The sequence below is a fragment of the Rhincodon typus genome, chromosome 5 (genome assembly GCF_021869965.1).
Source record: "Rhincodon typus isolate 14 chromosome 5, sRhiTyp1.1, whole genome shotgun sequence".
Lineage (NCBI taxonomy): Eukaryota > Metazoa > Chordata > Chondrichthyes > Orectolobiformes > Rhincodontidae > Rhincodon > Rhincodon typus.
In genome coordinates, this window is record NC_063336.1 from 19,589,840 (window position 1) to 19,615,160 (window position 25,321).

Genomic DNA, 25,321 nt, shown 5'->3' on the forward strand with positions numbered 1-25,321 from the left:
CACCTCCGTATAACCCCTCTCTATCACCCCCTCAGCCTCCCAAATGATCCGGAGTTCATCCAGCTCCAGTTCCCTAACGAGGTTTTTGAGGAGCTGGAGTTGGGTGAACTTCTCGCACATGAAGTCAGAGGGGACACCAGCAGTGAGCCTTACCTCCCACATCCTGCAAGAGGAGCATGCAACTGCCCTAGCTTCCATTCCCTCTACTCTAGATTTCCAGAAGAAGAATTAAAAAAAAAAGCCTTACCTTACCGAACCTCCACAAGTGTAGTGTTTCTGGTTTAGCCAATGCCAGAATTCATGTGTTTCTTCCTGGCTCGCGTTCCCTCCACACAACCGCCGCTGAAAACAAGAGGGCCGCTTGCTGCACGAGGTAAGTTTTTTTATATAGGGAGAATACAAAAACCGCCTTACCTTCCCGTCAGCACTCTGGCTTGCGCTGCTGCCGCTGAAAACAAGAGGGCCCTTCCCTTGTTTGATTTTTACTCAAAAAAGTTCGTTTCCTGCATAAACTTTTTGATCTTTAGTTTAAGAAAAGCCTGTTGTTTTTGGCTCAGATATTTCTCTAGAAGTAGATAATACTCCCTATCCACCGTGCTGTAACTCCCACTTTAAGACTATCATCAACTTACCAAATCATAATCATTTCTTTAATGTGACCTGTTGCATCAGTTTATAGCAATTTAGGCAAGTTGTGAAAAACTTCATTTTTCTTTTTCCCATTTTATATTGATACCAGGTAAATTTTGAAACCTATATAGTATCTGTTCTAATTCCCAACCAAATGGATGTTGATCATGCACGGATAATTTTTTCCTGCCCCCCTGGAGTGTAACTGTCATTATATATTGCCACCTGCATTTATTTGCCTCCCTGGCAAGAACTCTGACTCCTTGATGCAAGTTCAGAACATGGCTTGTGAAGAATGTTGGTAGAAGAATAAATATTTGCAGTTTAGTCACATTTCAAGAATGGTCCACCCTGAAAGATTCATCTTGCACAAGCACCTCATCTGCATGAATGTGTTTTTTCTGTCCCTACTAAACTGAACTTCCCAGATAACTTCCTAATTAGCTAATTTCTAACTTGCCAGGTCTTTCTGTGCTGTTACCCCATGTTGCTACCAGTGAGTGTACAGCAGTCATCTTAAGAGTACAAATGGGACCATGGAACTGCAATCCACATCTGATGTACGAAATATTGCAATCCCAGTCAAATCAAAACTGCAGCACAATCCTATATCATTATTTAGGACCAGGATATCCATCCTTCACCTCCCAAAGACATTAGCAGCCCATTTGACACCTTTGTTGGTTTAGCTGCTCTGTGTTCATGGAAATCATTCAAACTTTTTAAAAAATTTGGTTATGCGACTTGAATTTCTGATCTGTTTTCAGGAAATTGTTTTCAACTCTGGGACTGCTGATGGTTTGAGTATTTAACATCAGGATGAAAGCCAAGGCCGAATTGAAGACTAGTGTAGAGGTGGATCAAAATATAATTGAACTTCAACATTGTAACCAAATCTGCATAAATCATCCTTGTTTTTACAATCAAAATTTCAGTGTTGTGAAAATTACGTGAACCTAACTTCCAATGTTGGGGGTTTGTGGACGTGTGAAAGCAAGATTCGAGCGTGTTACACTTTTCACTTTTCACTAAAGAATAAATTATTATTGATCTGCAATTAAGTGCAACAATTAGTTGTCCTGTACCATCCAATAAAACACCTGCTTACATTTCTGAAGAACAGTCCCGACGTGAAACGTCAACTTTCCTTCTCCTCTGCTGCCTGGCCTGCTGTGTTCCTCCAGTTCCACATTGTTATACCTGCTTACTACTTTTGATACAATAAGATTGTTGAACTTGGGAGGTGTTGATGTCCAGTTGCCCTGGCAGTTAGGGTTTATAGTGTAGTTCTTATCGGTGTTTCATTTCTTAACAAATGCAGCCTTGACTGATCAGTTAGATATTTCAGTTTTGTTCCCAAAACCAAATAGAATCATCTGTATAAAACCAGCAAAGTTGCATAAAACATTTGCAATCAAAATCATATATTTAACTAACTCCATCAATGCATCCTTGTTCAATGATCTGCCATATCTGCTAGTTTATTTATCTCTCAGCTATGTTCATGGATCAGCAATATTATGTGGTATCCAGTACTTTGTGTTTTTCCATTTTGCTTAAGAACTTTTCTTTCCCATGTCCTGGCGTTCAGAATATCGTGATTGAGCTTCACTCTCGAGACTAAACTTTATCTCTTGTCTGAGCCCTTGAGAATTTGGTAACTCTGTAGTCTAGACAAACCTTAGATTGCTACAGGGCTTGGGGTACAGATGGATCCTGCAGAAATGATCTTGTACAAAGGGGAGATGATTCTGTTTTTTTTTTTTAATACAGCTTAATTAGTTGGAATGGTAATGAAAACAAATTGCTGGAAAACCTTAACAAATCTGGCAGCATCTGTGGAGAGAAAGCAGAATTAACATTGACTCCTGTGACTGTTCATCTTGTAATGTCTGGGGAAGCAACTGTCATTTTGCAAAAGGATCATTGAAGTTTTGACAGTCTTGCCAGTAATCTGTTTTTTGTATTCCTTTTTTGGTTGTTCGAACATCATTTTGGATGCTTTGTTTTACACAGTGATTACAGTGGCAAAGCAAAAGTGGAATAATTGGGGATTTATCAATTGCAAAATATTTCATTATTCTCTGAATATTGCAGAAGTATGGTTTTGTGAGCATATTTAGGGAACACATTTCATGCCTGGTTCTTACTTGAGTCTACATTATTGACATTTTGTGGTTGTCAAGATGAGATTTGCAAAGAATAACCCTTTCATTCAGAGGACTGCTTTGCATGTTTTGTTCTCCGATCAGATACAGCATAAAATCAACTTCCCTTTATATTTTACTAGTCAACCTGTTCAGAGATGTTTATTATACATCTCCTAAAGTACATGGGACTTGAACCCACATCTCTTGGCTCAAAGGTAGAGAAACTTTCATTGTTCCAAAGACTCCAAAAGTCTTCATTTTATTATTTTCTAATCAGCCTGTTCAGAGATTGCTATACACTTCTGAAACAGGTGGGAGTTGAACCCGGGTCTCCCTTTTACTTTCCCTGCCGTAATCTGTTTCAGCTGCAGTGGTGACTGCTGGACCTATGTGGTATATTTCCACTTCTATTACTTGGTTTCCTGTGGCTTGAGTGAGGTTATCAGTCAGTGCTGAATTGGGCTGACTCTTGTGCATGACTGCTATAAATTTTATTCATACCATTCAGAGATTTTAAACCTAGTCTTTATAGTCAGACAATAGGACAGACTCCAGTCAGTCCAGATTAAATTGGAAATTGAGCCCTAAAAGGCAAAAACATATACACTAGCCATACTAGCACATGCAAGTAAATATACATGAAAAAAACTTAAGCAAATTTTGTGGGAGTTATACATTTATGCACCGAAATCCTGTTTATTTTGAGAGTGACTCTGACTCTGCCTCTGCCATTTGAAGCACATTGTGATTTAGCTTTTGATCGATGTGAGAAGTGTTGGCTCATTCTTGTCCAAATAATGTTCAAACTGGAAATTCTTATAAATTGAAGCGCAGAATAACTGGGAAAAATCTTTCTGGATTAGGGAAACTTGAGATGGTGGAAGCAGAAACTAAGCATATAGTCTTGATTAAAGATAATTTGGAAATTACTAGACAGGATGGCAGGGTCATTTGAGATCTCTAGATTGTAATCATAGGCCCAGGTAAAGGTTTCCACGTTCCTAGTTATGAGCCATGGGCAATAGTGGAATCAGCAAATTTTCAGAGCTGATGACAGAGCTAGAATCTGAGTGGCAATGACAGCTTTCAGGTGAACAGTCCTTCAGAAAGCATCACCATCTCATGTAGTCAATAAATCATATTATACATTGCCCATTGAAATTGAAAAATGGGAAGCTCCTATAAGCACCTGAAGAGGAAGGTACAAGAGCATGAGGAGGAGAGGAATGACCAGAAGACCTGATATTGGACAGACCATCACTACACAAATTTGACTCCTAACTGCCTCCTGTACTCCTGCAATTCTGTTGCTCATTCCCCCATTTTCATTGCTTCACCATTGGTAACTGTCTTCTGTTGCCAAGGGGTTTGTGTCAGCATCTTTCACCTTAAATTGCTTTCTTATTACCCTTTTTAAGTTATTCCTTGATACGTATCAATTTTTGACCAAGTTTTTGGATACCTGTCTCATACATCCTTGTGTGGCTTATTTCATATTTTTGTCAAATGCACTTGAGAAGCATGTTGGAAGTTTTGACTAGGGTTACAAGTTAAACATTGTTTGTTTGTGTGCTCCGTCTCTAATCTCTTCCAATTCTGGCCTCATGCATGTATGTTTGCAGGTTTACAGTCGCACAGTTCTAGTTATGAGCTGGTAATAGTCGTAAATCAATGGCTTACATTTTATGCAATCCACTTAACTAAGTAAAATGTTCATAAATTGCATAACAAAATATCAACAAAAAACACCAGACCACAAAACCAGATATCAGGACAGCTGATCAAAGATGCAAAGTTAGATCAAAGCAGCAGATTTAAGGGAGCATCTTAAGCGAACGGGAGAGAGAGATTCCAGTGCTTAAGCCCTTGTCGATCAAAGCCATTGCTGCCTTTGGAGTGATTTTTAAAATCAGGTCAGGAAAAGGCCAGAATTGGAAGAGATTAGAGATGGACCATACAAGGCCCTAGAGGATTTTTTTGCTTTATTTGCGAGATGTGGATGTCAGTTGTTGTGCATCCTTTATTGCTTTTGAGCTGAGTGGTTTGTAGGCCATTTCAGGAAGTAGGTAAGCATCAACCTCATTGATGTTGGTCCAGAGACACATATCAGATTGACCTGAGTATGGACAAGTTAAGTTTTCCTTCCCTGAAGGGTTTTAATGAACCAAATGGGTCTTTACCATAATAATAGTTTTGGGGCATTGCTGCCAAAGACCCAACTTTCCATTCCAATTCCAAATTTATTAACTGGAGTTAACTTCCACACATTGTCCACAAATGCATTAGCTTGCACTACTGAACTACAAGTCCAGTGATATTACTACAACAGCACTTGTTCCCCTCCATTTGGAAGCAATCATTGAGGATTTTAGAATTGGAGGCTGGGAGCCATTGTGGGTAAGCAACTACAGAGTGGATGTAGGCAAGTTAAGAAAAAGTGTGTTCTGGACAATCTTTAGTTTATTCAGGATGGCAGATGTGATGCTAGCCGAGATGTTGATGAGGGTTTCAGCAGCAGGTGTACTAAGGTAGGAGTAGAGTCAGGTGTATTTGCTCTTTATCGTTGCTGATCTAAATTTGCTGAATGAATACATACGTAAGAGGTATAGGTGTTATATTTAAGCCTTATCTAAAAGTTCAAAGTTGTGACAGAATTTGAGTTTATTTTAGAACCTCACATCTACAATTGTTGAAAAGGTATTGTCTATTTTAGATACTGTATACTGTGAATCGTAACTGACTCAAAGCTATACTGGAAAGTTTATCTTCATGTTTAACACATTGCCTTGTGGTTTGAGTTCTGCTACTATTTGCTGAGCGAAAGCCGTTACAGCTTCCTGCTGTTGAAGCCAGAGTTTTCAAACTGCATGCGCCAATCTCTCGTTATCTGCCGATATCTATTGTAGCACTAACTACCAGAAAGGCAGCCTCTTGTCCATGTTTTAATGGTATTTCTGTACCTTTTCTTTCAACTCTGCCTTAAGGAATTAAAGAATATTTTGGATTTGGAATCACAGTAAAAGAGAAGTATAAGCCTTGTACTATATATTAATTGCTGCACAAGAATACGTGCATTTGTATCTCAGCATTTTTGTCATTGAAATCTGAAATTAAATTAAAACCAGGAAATCCCAGTGATCTTTTATAAATACTTAAGAGCAAAAGGATAGCTAAGAAGAAGTTACAGCCAACTCAACTGGACTCCCCACATAGTCATAATGGCTATAAGAGCAGATCAGCGGCTAGGAATACTGCAGTGGCTAACTCACCCCTGACTCCCCAAATTCTAACTGCCATCTACAAGACACCAGTCAGGACTGTGATATAATACTCTCCACTTGCCTTGTTGGGTGCAGCTCAAACAATGCACAAAAAGCTTGATACCATCCAAGACAAAGTATGTACTATCATAAGAAGCACCACAGAAGTTCACCAGAGATCCTTAGACAGCACCTTCTAAACTCATGGTCACTTCCATCTTGAAAGACAAAGGCAGCAGATAGTCATGGAAATAGACCAGACCACATGGAGATAGGCCCAACCAGTCCATGCTGACCATATCCCCGATTAAACTAGTCCTGCCTGCACGTGCTTGCCCTATTTCCCTCCAAACATTTCTTATTCATGTGTTTGTCTAAATGTCTTTTGAACATTACAACTGTACCCGCATGCACCACTCCTTCTGGAAGTTCATTCCACGTATGAGCCACTGTTCTTTAAATACAAAAAATTGCCCTTCATGTCTATTTTTAAGGTGAGAGGAGAAAGATTTTAAAAATGTCCCTTAGTCTTGAAATCCCCCACCCTAGGGAAAAGATAGCCATTCACCTTATCTAAACCAGTCATTATATTATGAACCTCTAAGGTTGTCTTTCAACCTCCTAGGTGACAGTGAAAAAAGTCACAACGTATCCAGCCTCTCCTTTATAACTCAAATCTTCCGTTCCTGGCAACCTCCTGGTAAATCTTGTCTGAGCCCTCTCCAGTTTAATAATATCCTGCCTATAGTAGGGAGACCAAAGCCGGACACAGTACTCCAGGAGAGGCCTCACCAACATCCTGTACAACCTCAACATAGTGTCCCAATTCCAATACCCAAAGGTCTGAACAATGAAGGCAAGCGTGCTAAATGCCTTCTTAACCACCCTATCTATATGTGATGCAAACTTCAAAGAATTATGTACCTGAACCCTTCTGTCTGTTCTAAAACGTTAATCCGAAGCCCTACTTCTAATTGTACAAGTCTTACCTTTGTTTTCTCAAAATGCAATACCTTGCATTTATCCAAATTAAACTCCATCTGCCACTCTTCAGCCCATGGATCCAATTGTCAAGATCCCTTTGTAACCTTAAATGACCTTTTTCATGTTCACTATACCACTAATCTTTGTGTCATCATGCATACTTACTAACTCTGCTTTCTATCTACTCGTCTCAATCATTTAAAATCATCTAAATCAAAAGTGGACCCAGCACTGATCACTGTGGACACTGCTGGTCATAGACCTCCAGCCCGAGAAAAAACCCTCCGCCATCACTCTGTCTCCTGCCGTTAAGCCAATTTTATATCCAATTGACAAGCTCACCCTGAATCCCATGTGATCTAACTTTACTAATTAGTCTACCATGCGGAATCTTGTCAAAGGCTTCACTAAAGCCCAAGTAAACAACATCTACCACTGTGCCCTCTCAATCTTCTTGGTTACTTCCTCAAAAAACTCGATCAAGTTTGAGAGACATGATTTCTCTTGCACAAAACCATGCTGACTATCCCTAATCATTCCTTGCCTCTCCAAATGCATATAAATCCTATCTTTCAGAATCACTTCTCACCGCTTACCCACCACATGTCATATTCAAGTTCCCAGGCTTCTCCTTACATTCCTTCTTAAAGGCGCAACACTAGCCTCTGTCCAGTCATTTGGCACCTCATCTGTTTATATAGATGGTACAAATATTTCTGCAAGGGACCCAACAATTTCCTCCTTAACTTCCCACAAAGTCCTGGGATACACTAGATCAGGTCCTGGAGATTTATCCACCTTTTACATTTTCTAAGACTTCCAACACTTCCTCTTCTGTAATGTGAACTTTTCAAAACGTCGATATATATTTCCCTGAATTCTGTAGCTTCCATTTCTTTCTCCACAGTAAAAACTGATGCAAAATACTCATTTAATACCTCTGCCATCTCCTGAAGATTGACATAAATACAACCCATTAATCTTTAAGGGACTCTGTTCTCTCTCTGGTTGCTGTCTTGTTCTCAATGTACTTGTAGAATCTCTTTGGATTATCCTTAACCTTATTTGTCAAGGCTATCTCATATCCTGTCTTTGCCTTCCTGATCTCGCTCTTAAAAATGCCCCTACACACTTTACACTGTTCAAGGGGTTGATTTGAGCCCGGTTGTTTAGATCCAATATAGTTCTTATTTATCCTTGACTAGAACCTCAATATTCATCCATTTCTCTCTCGTCCCACAAGACTTACCTTTTCACTCTAACAGCACCGTAATGACTCTGAACTCGTGCTTTTGAAAGCCTCCTACTTATTTGACACTCCTTTACCTGCAAACAGTCTGATGCAATCAATTTATGAAAATTCTTCTCTCGTACCATTAAATTTACCTTACTCCAGTTTAAAAACTTTAATTTTTATGATAGGCTTATCCTTTTCCACAACTATACTTTAAAACAATAGAATAATGATCACTAGACCCAGAATGTTCGCCTACTATCACTTCAGTCACGTGCCCTGTTTTATTACCAAAGAGTATTCCTTCTCTAGTAGGAATATTTACATATTGATAAAATTTCCTTGAACACATTTAATAAATTTCCCACCATCTAAATCTTTAACACTATGACTGGGACGGTGTTTAGAAAATTAAAATCACCTACTATTACAACATTTTATATCTGAACACCACCCGCTGCAAGTTCCCCTTCAAGCTGCTCACCATCCTGACTTGGAAATATATTGCAGTTTCTTCACTGTCACTGCGTCAAAATCCTGGAATTTTCCTCCCTAAGGACATTGTGGGTCAACCTACAGCACATGGACTGCAGCAGTTCAAAAAGGCAGCTCACCACCAACTTCTCAAGGGAAACAGTGATGGGCAATAAATGCTGGCCTGCCAGTGACACCCATGTCCCATGAGTGAATTTAAAAAAAAATTAGATACCAGAAGGCTAAATTTGTATTGTCAAGAACCATGCCCACATCTCTCATCTACAAAATGGCAGATGGAATTCAGTCTGCATAAATGTGTGGTATTGCATTTGGTATAACAAACAAGGGTAGGGCTTATACAATTAATGGTAGGATCTTGGGTAGTTTTGTAGAACAGAGGGACTTGGGGTGCAGGTACATAATTCTTTGAAGTTTGTGTCACAGGTAGAAAGGGTGGTTAAAAAGGCATTTGGCACACTTGCTTTCATTGCTCAGTCCTTTGAGTATAGGAGTTGGGATGTTATGTTGAGGTTGTACAGGACGTTTGGTGAGGCCTATTCTGGAATACTGTGTCCAGTTCTGGTCTCCCAGTTATAGGAAGGATATTATTGAGCCTGAGGGTTCAGAAGCGATTTCCCAGGATGTTGCTGGATATGGAAGGGCCGGGTATAGAACGTTTGAGTTATAAAGAAAGGCTGGATTAGGCTGGGACTTCTTTCATTGGAATGTAGCAGGTTGAAAGATGAGCTGATAGATGTTCATAAAATAATGAGAGATACAGATAGTTAATGGCAGTTATCTTTTCTCTAACGTGGGAGATTTCAAGACCTGGGGGCACATTTTTAAGGTGAGGGGAGAGAGATTTTAAAAAGACATGAGGCAAAGTTTTTACACAGGGTAGTTCACGTGGAATGAACTTTCTGAGGGAGTGGTGGATGTGAGTACAATTACAACGTTTAAAAGACATTTGGATAGATACATGAATAGGAAGGGTTTGGAGGGATGTGCGCCAGGAGCAGGCAGGTGGGACTTGTTTAGTTTAGGATTGTGTTCGGTGTGAACTGGTTGGACTGAAGAGTCTCTCTCCATGCTATATGATTCTTTGACCCTATTACTCTAATGTTACCACCTAGGCGATGACCTAGTGATATTATTGCTGGACTGTTGATCCAGAGGCACAGATAATGTCCTCGGGACTCGGGCTCGTATCCCACCACAGCATATGGTGGAATTTGAATTCACTAGATTATCTGGTAATAAGAATCTTAATGATGACCGTGAATCCGTTGTCGATTGTCAGAAAAACCCATCTCGTTCTTGAGGTTGGTTGGCTCGCCGAGCTGGTGTGTTGTTCCGCAGACATTTCGTTACCGTGCTTGGTAACATCCTCAATGCAGATTGAGATGAGTGAATATTGGTCGTGTCTTTTTGTAGCCGGTTGGTGTTCATGTACTCCTTGTTGTTAGTTTCCTTCCTGTTTGTCCGATATAGTGTTTCTCGCAGTCTCTGCAGGGGATCTTGTAGATGACATTGTCCTGTCCATGGCGGGGAGTAGTTCGGGTGAGCACTTGTCGTAGGGTTGATGTGGGTTTGTGTGCCACTCTGATGCCCAGCGGTCATAGAAGTCTTGTGGTGAGTTCTGATGTATTCCTGATTCACTCCACTATACTTCGCTGATACATTCCACTACGGAGGAAACCCGGAAGTGAGGCAATCCATCGCAACGGACCTCAGAGTTTAAAAGCCAGGCGGGAAAACACACCGACACTTCAACTGAGGATGTTACCAAGCACAGTAACGAAACGTCTGCGGAGCAACAAACCAGCTCGGCGAGCCAACCAACCTCAACACCCACAACCCGAGCTACAAATCTACTCCAAAAACCTTAGACCCATCTGATTCACTAACATCCTTTAGGGAAGGAAACTGCCATCCTTACCTGGTCTGGCCTACATGTGACTCTTGACCCACAGCAATGTGGTAAATTTTAACTGCCCTCTGGGCAATTAGGTTTGGGCAATAAATGCTGCCTAGCCAGCGACACCCTCATCCAATGAATGAGTAAATAAAGATTAAATTTGCCTTCACAAAGGTGTGATGCAGATAATGTACTTACGGAGGTTGAGTGCTAAATGTTAGGTGGTAGTGAGAGAAGAAATGTTAAGGGGTTCGACACCCTAAGTGGATCACTTGTCAGAAAGGAATGAAACATTCCTCTTATGCTGCTGAAAACAGAAACAAAACAACATTGTGGAAGTTCTATCTATTATTTTCTGCTATCATCTGGTTATAGGTGTGATGCTAGAGAACTAGTAAAACTGTACGTTTATTTGAAAAAAGGAAGAGAGGATAGATAAGTATTTACAGGCCAGTGAAATTAAATTTAGTAGTGTAAAACTTAGCAGGAAGAATTTTAAGGGAGGGTATAAACTGTCATTTAGGTCACAGGTTTATTAGTCACTCAGTAGAGATTTATCAAGCTCACTCAGGTTAGAGTTGAGGTAAAATCTGCCCAACTTTTTTGAATTTGTTTGAGGAAGTAACAAGGAGTTGGGATGGTGGCGGTGCTGTGCATATTGATGAGGGTAACACACTAGATGTGGCCTGCGTGGGTTTTTACAAAAGTTTTGACAAGTTCTACATGGCATGCTTGTTGGAAACGTGGAAGGCTTAGTACTAGGGTCTTTGCTTTTCACGGTGTAGAGTGATTGATGGGACAGTGTGGGAGAGGACTTTATTCTACATTTAATCTGTAGATCTGTTTAAGAAGGGAGAGAGGCAGAAGATGGGAAGTTATGGGCCGGTTAACCCTCTTTCTGTCATTGGCAAGATCTTAGAGTCTGTTATTAAGGATGACAGGCGGCACGGTGGCTCAGTGGTTAACACTGCTGCCTGTCAGCCCCAGGGACCTGGGTTTGATTCCACTCTCGGGTGACTGTCTGTCTGTGTGGAGTTTGCATATTCTCCCTGAGTCTGCATGGGTTTCCTCTGGGTGTCCCGGTTTCCTCCCACAGTCCAAAGATGTGCAGGCTAGCTGGATGGGCATGCTAAATTGCCCGTAGCGTTCAGGGATGTTTAGGTCAGATGGGTTATAGAGGATGGGTCTGGTGGGATGCTCGGAGAGTTGGTGTGGACTTGTTGGGCTGAAGGGCCTGTTTCCACACTGTAGGGATTCTATATATATTCTATTCTGTATTCCATATAAAGAGTACTTGGAAGTGCGTGGTAAAATAGGGCTGAGTCAGCATGGCTTCGTCAACCTGAGAATTCTTTTGAGTGAGCAAGTTAGACAAAGGGGAATCAATGGATGTGATCTATTTGGATTTCTCTCTGCCTTTAGTGGGTTGGTTAGCTCATTTGGCTCAATGGCTGATTATTAATGCAGAATAAAATCCATGGGTTGAATTCCTACGCTAGATGAGGTTACTTAGAAAGATTAGGTTGTAGACTTGCTCGCTGAATCAGTGTTTTGTTGCAGACGTTTCGTCATCCTGCTAGGTAACATCGTCAGTGTACCTCTGGTGAAGTGTCTGTGTTCTGTCCTGCTTGTTGTTTATATGCCTCGATTTGCTGGGGTTGATATTACTTCTGGTTCTGTTTTTCTGTGGTTTGTATATCACGTCCAGTTCAATGTGTTTGTTGATGGAGTTCAACCAGGTCTTTGTTCGTTCTCCAAGTGAACCAGGTGAGTCTTTGTAATAATTGGTGGCAGATTGATTAGTAAAAATATACTATGTGAAATTGAAGCAGTTTTTATACTTGGATTGGAAATTGGTTGAGACACAAGAGAGAGCATTAAGTTAAATGTCAATCACAGGTTAACTGTAGGTGGTGGCTCATATGGGTGCGTTTTGGGGGCCATTCACCTTTAACGATTTGGATAGAGGCAGAGGCAAAGTCACATCCAAAGTAAAGTCTGCCTGGACCATACACCTGCTTGCTCCTGAGAGAGAGATGATTGGTGGTGGTTTAATCTGAGGGTCACCAGACCTCAAGCGAAGGGAGAGGTTGAGAAGGAGAACCTTTCTATAAAGGTTTTTGAGAAGATTTGTAGCTTGGGTTGTGGATGAGGTTGTAGACTTGGGTACTGAGCGGTGCGTTTGGTTGCAGACGTTTCGTCATCCTGCTAGGTAATGTCATCGGCATTCCTCCGGTGAAGTGTCTGTGTTCTGTCCTCCTTGTCATTTATGTGCCTCGGTCTACTGGGGTGGTTGGCATCACTTCTGGTTCCGTTTTTCAGTGGTTTGTATATCGGGTCTAGTTCAGTGTGTTTAATGATGGCATTCCAGTTGGAATGCCACGCCTCCAGGAATTCTCTGGTGTGTCTGTGTTTGGCTTGTGCTATTATGGAAGTGTTGGCCCAGTCGAACTTGTGACTTCTTTGTCAGTGTGTATTGAGACCAGTGAGAATTGGTCATGTCTCTAGATGGCTAATTGGTGTTTGTGTATCCTTATTGTCAGTTTTCTTCCAGTTTGGCCTGTGTAATGTTTTTCACAGTCCTTGTATGGTATTTTGTATATTACATTAGTTTTATTGATTGTGGATATGGGATCCTTTACGTTCGTCACAAAATTCACAAAAGGAAAAGAGAACAATGACGGACTACCCTTCTGAGGCATAATGGTAGAATGGAAGAACAACAGGGAACTCCAGACTAGCATATACAGAAAGACCACACATACGGACCAGATACTTACTTATTCCGCAACCATCCCAAACACCCAGAAACGGAGCTGCATTAGGACCTTATTCAAACGGGCCACAACACACTGCAGCTATCCGGAATTGCACAAAGCAGAACAGGAGCTCTTACATGGAGTTCTTAAAAGGAATGGATACCCAAAAAAGCACAATCTGCCGATACCTCCGTGACAGATCACAACAAGATGACGCAACACAGCCAGACACACTAGTCACCCTATCGTACATCAGAGACATATCAGAGATGACCACAAGACGACTCAGACCCCTAGGTATCAGGGTAGCCCACAAATTAACAACCACCCTATGACAGCTGCTGACGAATGTAAAGGATCCCATACCCACAATCAGTAAAACTAATGTAATATACATTACGTAGGCCAAACCGGAGTAATTCTGACAATAAGGATACTTGAGCAGCAACTAGCCAAAAACACGGCCAATTCTCACTGGTCTCAATACACACAGACAAGGAAGGCCACGGATTTGACTGGGTCAACACATCCATAATAGCACAAGCCGTACAGAGAGACACCAGGGAATTCCTGGTGTAGACCATTCAGCTCTTTGAGCCTGCTCTGTAATTCAGTAGGATTACGGCTGATCTTGCTGACGTTCCTGTATTTTCCCTGTAACCTTTGCTTTCCTTACTGGTCAAGAATCTATCTATCTATCTCAGCCTTAAATGTGCATAAGGACTCTGCCCCACAGCTCTTTATGGCAAGGAGTTCCAAAGGTGTTCAACCTTCTGAGAGAAGAAATTCCTCCTCATCTCCGTCTTAAATCAGCGCCCCTTTTTTATTCTGAGATTAACTTGCCATTCTTTCTCTAATATGACCTGAACGTGACCTCTCACCCACAGTTATGGGGATGACACTGCCTTCTGAAATGGCCAAGCAGGCCATTCAGTTTCAGCGCAATCGAGGATGCGCAACAAATGTTCATCATCTCGTCAGTGCTGCCATCATCTGTGAAGGTATCCCTAATGACACGTTTCAGTGACTTCCCTCAACTGGTGTTCATGGAAGATATCTGATAACAGATAATCAGACTAGAGAATTAAGCAGTGCGTAATGGCCGAAATTACAAGAAATTGGGAAGTGCCTGGAGCTAATTTTCTGTTGGCTCTCATTAAATACAGAAGTTTCATAAGCTAGTTGTATTCTGAGTCATTGGATTGTCTTTGTAAGTTTATTTACTTCACTTTGAGTAGTGAAAAGACGCTTAAATTCCTGATATTACTTAGCTCTTATGGAAATCCTAAAACCAGTGTGTATGAAATATTGGTGTACACGTATCAAGGAAGCTTAATTAGCGGTTGTAATTTTCCAAGTCTGGAGGACAAATCTAAAAGTGGAAGAAACAAATGCCATTTCTGTGCATGATTAAACTACCAATAATTTTAATGCTGGCTTTGAGGATTTGGCTCCAGCACACTTGGCTAATAAAATATATCAGAAGGAGCCCATGTGAAACAGCATGCAAGTTGGACTTGCGAAGCTGCCAAATTTGGAAAAACCGCTGTAGTCTTTGCTGTATAGAAACATCCACAGTGCTGTTTGTGCTACAAGAGGCACAACAGTAATTCAATATGGTCCCACCAACAACACCTTCCAAAGGCACAAACCTCTATTATCTCGAAGGGCATCACAACCTGCAAGTTCCCTTCCAAGCCCCACACCACTTGATTTGAAGGAACAGCAGAATAATTCCATTGCTGAATCATAATCCTGGAACTCCTTTTTTGCCTAGTAGTGCTTTGGGTGACTCTACACCCAAGGACTGTAGCAACTTAAGGCACTATTGCCACAACCTCCATTAGGAATGAGAAATAAGTTCTGTCTTAGTCAGTGATAGCCCCCTACTTTTTTGTGAACAAATTAGAAGAAAGACATGGGCAGCATTGTTAATGGGCAGTGGAATATGAACAAAGAACAAAGAAAATTACAGCACAGGAACAGGCCCTTCGGCCTTCCAAGCCTGCACCAATCCACATCCTCTATCTAAACCTGTCGCCTATTTTCCAAGGATCTGTATCCCTCTGCTCCTTGCCCATTCATGTATCTGTCTAGATACATCTTAAATGATACTCTCGTGCCCGCCTCTACCACTGCTGGCAACGCTTTCCAGGCACCCACCACCCCCTACGTAAAGAACTTTCCACGCATATCTCCCTTAAACTTTTCCCCTCTCACCTTTAAATAGTGACCCCTAGTAACTGAGTCCCCCACTCTGGGGGGAAAAAGCTTCTTGCTATCCACCCTGTCTATACCTCTCATGATTTTTGTAGACCTCAGTCAGGTTCCCCCTCAACCTCCGTCTTTCTAATGTAAATAATCCTAATCTACTCAATCTCTCTTCATAGCTAGCGCCCTCCATACCAGGCAACATCCTGGTGAACCTCCTCTGCACCCTCTCCAAAGCATCCACATCCTTTTGGTAATGTGGCGACCAGAACTGTATGCAGTATTCCAAATGTGTTCGAACCAAAGTCCTATACAACTGTAACATGACCTGCCAACTCTTGTACTCAATACCCCGTCTGATGAATGAAAGCATGCCGTATGCCTTCTTGACCACTCTATCGACCTCTGTCGGCCATACGGATGGACAGGTAAGTGTTGGAATGGATAGGTTAACAGGTAGTAAAGGCAGAAATATTTTAACAGGAGATGAGCTGAGACTTGTGAAGTAGAGTGATTTACAGAGGTGAAGATAGGGGTCTTGGTGTTGAATGGAAGTGTAATTGGCAAATCATCTTTAATTATGGTAAAGTTGTGACGCTCTGGTTTAGTACAGACTGTTGCCCTACAAAAATAAAAGCAAATTGCTGGAAAAGCTCAGCAGGCCTTACAGCATTTGTGGAGAGAAATGAGTTCATGTTTCAGGTCGAGTGACACTTCTTTGGGACACTGAACCCGAAACATTAGCTCTGATTTCTCACCATGGATGCTGCCAGACCCACATTTTTTTTTCAGCAATTTCTGTTTTTGTTTCTGATTTCCAGTATCTGCAGTTCTTTTGGCTTTTAAAGGAACAATTTCTCTTTGGAACAGAGTTTCGAGTACAGACTAAACAATGGTTCAAGTCTTTTCAGTATTTAATTCGAGGAAATTTCTGGAATTGGATAAATGACATGATTTAGCAACAGTGCTGGATTGAGAGAGGGTTACAAATAGAGAGAACTGGATCTCACTAGTGTACACATGATATGTTAATAGTACTTCCAAAACTTAACCGGCCTATGAATGTTCCAATTTTTTTTATTCATTCGTGGGATGTGGACTTTGATGGCTGGACCAACCTTTATCACTCATCCCTGTTTACCCATGAGAAGGTACTGGTGGCTTGCCCTCTTGAACTGCTGCAGTCTATTTGGTGTAATAGACACACACTGCTGTTAAGGGGAGAGTTTCAGGATTTTCACCCAGCAACACTGAAGGAGCAGCAGTATTTCCAAGTCAGGATGATAGTGATTGTGAGTTTGAAATATGCAGTCTAAGGAGCTCGGTGCATTTCTGCAAATGGGACATTGTACACAATGCTGCTACTGAGCATTGGTGATGGAGAGAGTGAATGTGGAGCCAATTAAGTGGGTTGTTTTGTCCAGGATGGTATCAAGCTTCCTTTTTATTTATTCACGGGATGAGGGCATTGCTGGCTAGGCAGCATTTATTGTCCATCCCTAATTACCCAGAGGACAGTTAAGAGTCAACCACATTGCTGTGGGTCTGGAGTCACATGTAGGCCAGACCAGGCAGGGGTGGCAGTTTCCTTCCCTAAAAGGACATTAGTGAACCAGATGGGTTTTTCCAACAATCGACAATGGATTCACAGTCATCACTAGATTCTTAATTCCAGATTTTTTTTTATTGAATTCAAGTTCCATCATCTGCCATGGTGGGATTGGAACCCAGGTCCCCAGAATGATGTCTAGGTCTCTGGGTTAACAGTCCAGTGATAATAACACTAAGCCATTGCCTTCCCCAGCCTTCTCATGTGTGGAGCGGCAGTCATCCAGGCAAATGAGTATTCCATCACATTTCTGACTTGTGCCATGCAAATGGTGGATAGGCTTTGGTGGAGGGGGGTCAAAGGGGAGTTTCATGCTGCAGGATTCCTAGCCTCTGACCTGACCTTGTACTGCATTATTTCACTGGCTAGTCCAGTCAATTTCTGCTCAATGGAAATACACAGGATATTAATAATGGGGATTCAGTGATGGTAATACCACTGAATATCAAGGGCCAATGCTGGAATGTTACTTGCAACTTTACATCCCAAAATGACTAATCTCCAGGTTGTCATGCTGAGCATTGTGGAGTCATCAACGAATGTCACCATTTCTGACCTAACGATGAAGGAAAGGTCATCGAAGCAAATTCTGACCTAATGATGAAGGAAAGATCATTGAAGCAAAACATGGTTGGAGCCCAGACATCTGGAGACAAGACAACTGACTGAAGAAGGATCTAGGCCCGAAACGTCAGCTTTCCTGCTCTTCTGCTGCTTGGCCTGCTGTGTTCATCCAGCTCTACACCTTGTTATCTCCAACAACCATAACCATCTTTTGGTTTCCTTGTGGCTCCAACCAGTGGAGAGTTTACCCCAGATTCCCATCAATTCCAGTGATTATTAATACTAGATTCTGTTCATTGCAGCCTTGATGACAAGGACAGCCCCACTCTACCTTCACCTTACCTCTGGAATTCGGGTCTTTTTTCCATGTTTGAACCCAGTCTGTAATGAGGTCAGGAGCTGAGTTGTCTTGGCGAAACTCAACCTAAGTGTCTGTGAGCAAGTTATTATTAGGGAAGTGCTGCTTGATAGCTGTATTGATGATACAGTGTCTCACTTTCTTGATCAAGAGTAGAGTGATGGTATGGTAGTTGGCTAGATTGAATTTGTCCTGCTTTTTTAATACACCCGGATATGCTTATGCAGTTTTCCATGTTATCCGGTAGATACCAGTGTGGAACATTGCCTGGCATGTCCTGCTGCAATTATGCTGTGCAATTATTACCTCAAAATGTGCATACAAACATTTTACAACCAACTTTGCACAATCTCATGCAGTAAATTCTGTGTGATGCCTTGGGCTCTGCACATTTGAAAATGGCTTTGAACTAACTGTACCGTTATATAGTAATTAGTGAACTCAGTTCAGCTCTTTGTAGGATAACGGTTAAGTGTGTGTCTGCCTGCAGCCAGTCCAAGTTCCTCCAACCACAGAATTTACTGCTATTGTTTTGTTGAGGTGGGCAGTTACTAACTGCATATCTTCCCAAGGTCATCACCTGGGATCATCTGGTGTGTTTCCTGCAGTTAATTCAGATGGCACTAGATGCAGTCTGGAAGCAGGCATAACGAACAGTGCTCAAGGGATGTCAAAAATAGGGAATGTAATAGAAATAAAGAACTGCAAATGCTGGAAATCTGAAGCAAAAGCCAAATATGCTGGAGAAATTCAACAGGTCAGGCAACATCTCTAGAGAGAAAAAGAGTTCATGTGTATAGTCCAATGATCTTTGTTTACAACTGGAAATTGAAAGTGATAAGGTGTTTTCCTCCGATTCTAAAATTGCTGATTTTCTTAGCATTTCAGACTAACATGTTAAGATATTTTGCACCTAATAAGATTTGATCATTATTTTGCAGTTAGCTTTCCAGTGAAGGTTTGGCTTATTTCATTTTTATTAAAATGTGCAATAGTTCTCCCAATCTCTGTTTCTAGGTCAGAAGACTTGTCTCCATTTGCATGGCACGTTTCCATACCTTTACGTTCCATATGATGGTTGCGGGCAACAACCAGAACGGCATCTTCGTCAACTCGCTTTCAGCATCGACCGAGCACTAAATGTATCACTAGGCAATCCTTCCTCCAGTGTGCAGCATGTGTTCAGGGTATCACTTGTATCCGGGATGTAAGTGAAATCAATTATCTTGCAACAGGTGTTGTATGTTGGTTCATTGAGTTTGTGCAGTAAGTATGTATAAATGTCAATATTAATTTCTCCATTTGACTGTGCTTTTCATATCAATAACGCAGTTCTACTGGTGATAAAGATATTTTGTATGTCAAAATTATGTTAAAATTTGGAACAAAAAATGTATTTATAACCATTCTAAGTAGCTGATCTAAATGAAGGCTCAGGATCAGGGTGCAAATTTTTAGTATGCGCATATGCAAACCAAAGTGTTACACTTAATGCTTACTGCTTTACTGCACTAAACTGGAGACGATATACAGATTTGTAAACAGTTGAAGGAAACAAGGGCGATTTCTTCTTATAACTGTAGTTGGTCACCTAAAGTGGTAATTATTTTTAGAAAAAACAGCATTGGAATCTTGTTATTTTATTTCCCAAAAGTGAATTAGATCTTTAAACTTGCAGCAAATAAGATGTGCACTCTAGCCACAACAGCAGCACCATGCCTGTTTCGTGCTGGGACTCTCATTTCAATTGCTGAAGGCAACTAGCAGCATGCTGGGTTACAGTACATTTCTAGCATTTTTTTTGCCTTTTGGTGGTTTCTAATATCTGCAGTACTTTGCATATGTGATGATGTGGAATTATTTTGGATGTGTTGCCAAGAGGTAGCATGTAGATGAAGAGGAGGGGCTTGAATATAATTCCTTGGGAGACAGCCGTGCAGGACCGAGATGTTCTGGCCTTGATTGGATAGTCAAAAATGCAACCATTTGAAGGCAGATCTACTGTGCAGGACAGCGGGCAATGGGTACAAGAGAAGGGTAATGTGTGGTTTTGAAGGCTGCAGAGAATATAGGAGTATATATAAATATGTAATTAGGGCTGTTTTTGTTCTGGAGCAAATATCTGATGGAAGAGAATTAAATGCTGAATTGCAAGAAAATAAGCACATGTTTCACATGTGACTTCATATTCAAGGACTTTTGAAAGGAAAGGGAGGCATGAAATGGGTTGTGATGGATGTTGTAAAAGGGTGGAAAGCATGACCTGATGAGAGAACAATTTTAGAATGTCCACTAACATTGGTACAGGCTTAAGTGTGATTTTAAGTGATTGGAGGAGAGGTTATTCTTGGTGGATACAGACCTACTTTAGAATGCAAGCTTCATGTGCCTGAGAAGCATTAGAAGTGGCAGATAACCTGATGTATGTTAGAGTTTTAGTTATATATTTATAGATTAAGAAAATAACTTTGACAGTGTTATATCACATCTTGTAAGAATCATATTAATTGAGCATTTTTTTCAAGATTGGACAAAATTGTTTTGGTTGATGTTTTAAGGCAGATTCTTGTAAGAAACTTTACACTTGTTAACTTCTGCATTGGGCTAAAATTTATTTAGCGTTGTGGTTTTTGTGTTAAACCATAAAATGTTCCATTTGTAATGTTGAGTTCTGTACAAAGTGAGATGGTGTATAAACCTATTTATTTTATAGTAGCAGGCTTGGCAGAGTTGGGGCCATTTTGCAGTTTGTTAATTTAAGCATCTTTTTGCACTGATAACCCTGGTTCCTTATTTCGTTTTCCTCCTTGTCCTAATTTCTCCTTCCTTTTTGTTCCCACATTCTCTTGCCCTAAAGAATTTCTCATAAACATTGCACACCACTTTGCACAAAATGGTTAAAATCATATTGTTGTTTTGCAGGCCATTTTATGGTTTTCACGAGAAAGAAAAACAATTCATGAAGATTTACCTATACAATCCTTTGATGGTTAAAAGGTATAGTTAAATTAGCTAGGTATATGCTGTGCATGTTTCTTCACAGTTGAACTCTTTAACCATTGCATAAGTATGGAACATTTCTATATCTGAATGAATATCATGGATGTGAGATAGGCAAAACATTTTACCAAGTGACATTGTTACTTCTATCTGTCCTGAGAAATTCTTTTACTTAGACTTGTTTTTCTACTATCGCAGTCAATTTTTTAAGTAATCCTATCTATGAGGATAACAGTCCAAGTAATGCTCCTTGCCATATAAAGAATGCTGTGTCTTGCGTAACTCATCGTGCGAATTTCCCATTGCACCTTGATTGTCTTTTTTATTAAAAACAGACACTTTCCATTCCATTGAGCTGCACTTGAGATTCATAAATTCAAAACTCAAATGAGTTGTTATAAGGATGTAGTTCCTAGTAGATGTGGCACATCCTTATTGCACATAATTTTTGTCCATTTAAAACAAAAAGACTTATGAAGTGGAATTCCTAATTCTAATTTGAAATTTTTGTCTTCTGGATTGTACTCTTATAAATTCATCAATATTTACAGCATTAGGATTTTTGTTTAAAAATATCTGAGTAAACTTCAAAAGACTGGATTCATAACTTGTTTCTGGTTCAACACTTTGCTGAGATTCTGTATGGATCAGCAAACATGGTAACAAAGTGGGGTCAAAGAGAAGTTTTATGTGGGTCATGAGAATAGGCTTTAATAGGGATGCAATTTCAGTCATTGGGGTAATGAAAGTCAAGGGAACTCTTACCAGTGATTGGGCAGACTAAGACATGGAAAGAGTTAATCAGAGTAGTGCAGAACTGAAAAATGTTAGAGGGGAAGGAGTGCAGCCATGGAGAGTTTGGAAATTGAGAACTTTTAAATGTGGCTTTAGTTGAGAGGGATCTACTTGGCTTCATAAACAAGTGGTGACTTATTAAGGTGACGTGATGTGGAATAAGACTAGCAGCAGTACAGATGAGCTGAAATTGATGAAAGGTAGAAAATGGATGATTATCCAGGAGATCCTTGGAATAGTCTAAGTTGTGTGTAACAAAAGCATGGGTAATGGTTTTGGCAGCCGGGATGGAGATGAACAAAATTACCTGAATTGGAAATGGGTGGACCTTTGTGGTACAAGATAGATATGGGATTGGAATCTCAACTCATCTAAATAGAACGTCAAAACTGGGAGAGTTTAATTTAGCTAAAACAGTGCATAGTGAGTGAAATGGAGTCTGTAGCAGGTATCAAAGGTTATGACTTTACTCTTCCCAATATTTAATTGGTGAAGATTGCAGCACATCCAAACTGGATGCTGGAAGAGAAATCTTACACAGAGGCAGAGTGGAGTCAGGGAAGGTGATGGTGTGATGGACCTGCTGTTGTCTATGTCCATGTATATGTGCAACTTGGCCTTGCGCCTTTGCATGATGTTGCTGAGAGATGGTATTCCGCTGAGAAATTGCAACTTCACTTGGCAGTTCTTTTCAGGCATTTTCTGGCAATAAAAGAAGCCTCTGCAGAGGTTACTTGACAGTCTAAGTAAGATTAAAACAAGGCAAGGCAGTCCCATTCAGCTGTGAATGGTGTAAATATGTAACTGAATCTATAATTGTTCATAGAATTTCAGTGTGCCCAGAAAATGCTTTTTAATTTGCCTTGCATGATTTATTTCCAGTCCATCTTTGACTTTCTAATTGGTAATTTTAACTTCTTAAAAAAAGATATAGATGAACTAGTGTTATGCTATGCAAATTGCAATCAGTTAATTTTTAAATTAGACAAAATTGACACCGAGCCAAAGCTGAATTGTATCATTAATTAATGCTGAAAATTAAACAAATGTTTGAGATTGAACCTTTTGAGAATTATATTTGGAACCAGCCCAGACAGATGTTAAGAGATTCTTCATTTCTGGTTTGAGAATCTTGTGATATGAATTTGGGCAAAGTCACTTTACTTCTGTACAATCTTTCAGCTGCTGCACATTCTTAATTGGATTATGACCATTCTAATTGGAGAAGCTAGCAGGATAGATAATGCAAAAAGGGATATCCTGATGTATAGTGAGTGTTCAGGGAAAACTTTTCTTTTTTTTGGAAAATTAAGTTAGTGAAAGTTTGAAAGAAGTGGTAAGTGATTCACATGTAGCCGCAGCAGGCGGCAAATGATATGTTGGCCTTCACAGTGAGAGAATTTGCGTGCAGGAGCAAGGAGACTTGCTGTATTTGTACAGAGTCTTGATGAGACCACATCTGGAGTATTGTTGTAGTTTTGGCCTCCTTTTCTGAGGAAGGATATAATAGTTATGGAGGGAGTGCAGCAAACGTTTACCAGACTGATTCATCAGATGGGAGGACAGATGTATGAAGAGAGACTGGATCGGTTAGGAATATATTCACAGAAGTTTAGGAGAATGAGGCGGAATCTCATAACCTGTAAAGTTCTAACAGAACTAGACTATAAGTACAGGAAGGATGTTCCTGATGACCTGGGAGTCCAGAAGGAGGATCATCGTCTAAATACAAAGTAGGCCATTCAGGACTGAAGAGGAGAAATTTCTTCAGCCAGAGAGAGGGGAGCCTATGGAATTCTCTGCCATAGAAAGTGGTTGAGGCCAAAACATTGAATGTTTTCTAGAAGGAATTAGATATAGTTCTTTGGGCTAATTGGATCAAAGCAGATGGGGCAACAAAGAGGGAACTAAATTGGATGATCAGCCACGATCACTTTGTGTGGTGGAACAGGTGTGAAAGGGTGAATGGCCTGCTCCTCCTATCTTGTATGTTTATGATTTATAACTAGCATGGTGTTCACAGGAAAATTTTCCCTAGTTTTTTTACGAGGCTGCAATATCTGCAATAACTAAACGATACAGCAATATGCTGTCAATGTTATGTAACACTGAGATTCCACGGGCATTATTATTTGTTCGGATAGACTACAACTCAAAGTTTTTTGTGTTGCTTCTTAGGGTCTGTGAGTTGTTACAAGGAGGAGCTGTTATGAACAAATCCTACCAGCCATATGAAGCTCATTTACCTTACCTCCTGCAACTCTTCATTGATCATAATCTGTATGGCATGAACTTTATTCACCTTGCAGCTGTAAAATTCAGAAAAACGCAGAGAAAAGGTAAAACAGTCAATGATGATTAGAAAAGAGTTTAATGTAAGCATGGAAGTTGACAAAAAGCAATAACCAATCATTGTTGATAACACTGAATTTTTTGTTTTAAATAATGTACTTCTCAATTTCAATGTTGGTAAAAATAGGTGTCTTTATAGAGTGCAGTTGTCCGAAGTTTATGCGTGGATTGTCTCTACACATTGGTAAGGGACAGTGTATGAAGTTGAAGCACCCAGAAGCTAACACAAATTGAAAAGTTATCAAAATTTCAATGCAGCTGATATGAAAGTACATGTTTGAAAGCTGCTGAGCAGGTTCAGTCCTTGCCCAGTTAAGCAGCATTTGTTTTTAAGTAAATTTACACCCCACAATGTGTAAACAGTCCCAACCAAATTGTTCTATGTTGGAAGAACCTCTTGAACTTTTTCAGGTAACGTTGATGAGTGGAGTTGAACGGAGTACCAAAGAAAGCATAATCAGTAATTGCGCTTTTGCAGTGTCTAACAAATGCACTGGCTCCAATTCAGCTTGGTAATTCTACATCACCCCTTAGTTCCACGGTTTAAGTTGATCAGAAAAAGATTTTAGAACTGTGATCTGGCTTGGTAATCCTAGCACTAATCATTGAGTCATAATTTCTTGCAAGAGACTCCAGATCTTATGCTGGCTTCAGAGGGTGTAAATAGAGATGGTAACCTCAAAACCACAGAGGTGGGTGCAAGAAAATGACCAGTCAGACCACACTGAAGTCCTTTTGTGCATCCTGTCAGTTGGGAGTTCTGATGTAGCACCTGAAGACAGGGTAGGAGACATTTGAAAAAATTATGATGATAGGGAACAAAATGGGAAGAGAAAATATAATATCATTACTACGGACAGAGTAATGATTAGGATGTAGAAGAGTTCATTAAGCTCTGTGCTGAAATTATTTCTTTTGTGTAAAATAAGATTCCAGTCTATATGAAACGTCCCTTGTTACACAAAGTAATTTGGTTGTATTATAGATAGTAGGAACTGCAGATGCTGGAGAATCCGAGAC

The 25,321-nt window shown here is 40.4% G+C and overlaps 1 protein-coding gene across 1 annotated transcript in view; it reads left to right on the top strand.

The window, feature by feature from the left end:
* The window catches only part of LOC109917016 (DNA polymerase zeta catalytic subunit), a 170,426-nt gene that overhangs the window by 48,770 nt on the left and 96,335 nt on the right, over nt 1-25,321 (top strand). Inside the window, exons 2-4 of the mRNA XM_048596685.1 lie at nt 19,172-19,361; nt 21,077-21,151; nt 24,128-24,288. Coding sequence (XP_048452642.1) covers nt 19,172-19,361; nt 21,077-21,151; nt 24,128-24,288 — 426 coding nt within the window. The remainder of the gene's footprint in view (nt 1-19,171; nt 19,362-21,076; nt 21,152-24,127; nt 24,289-25,321) is intronic.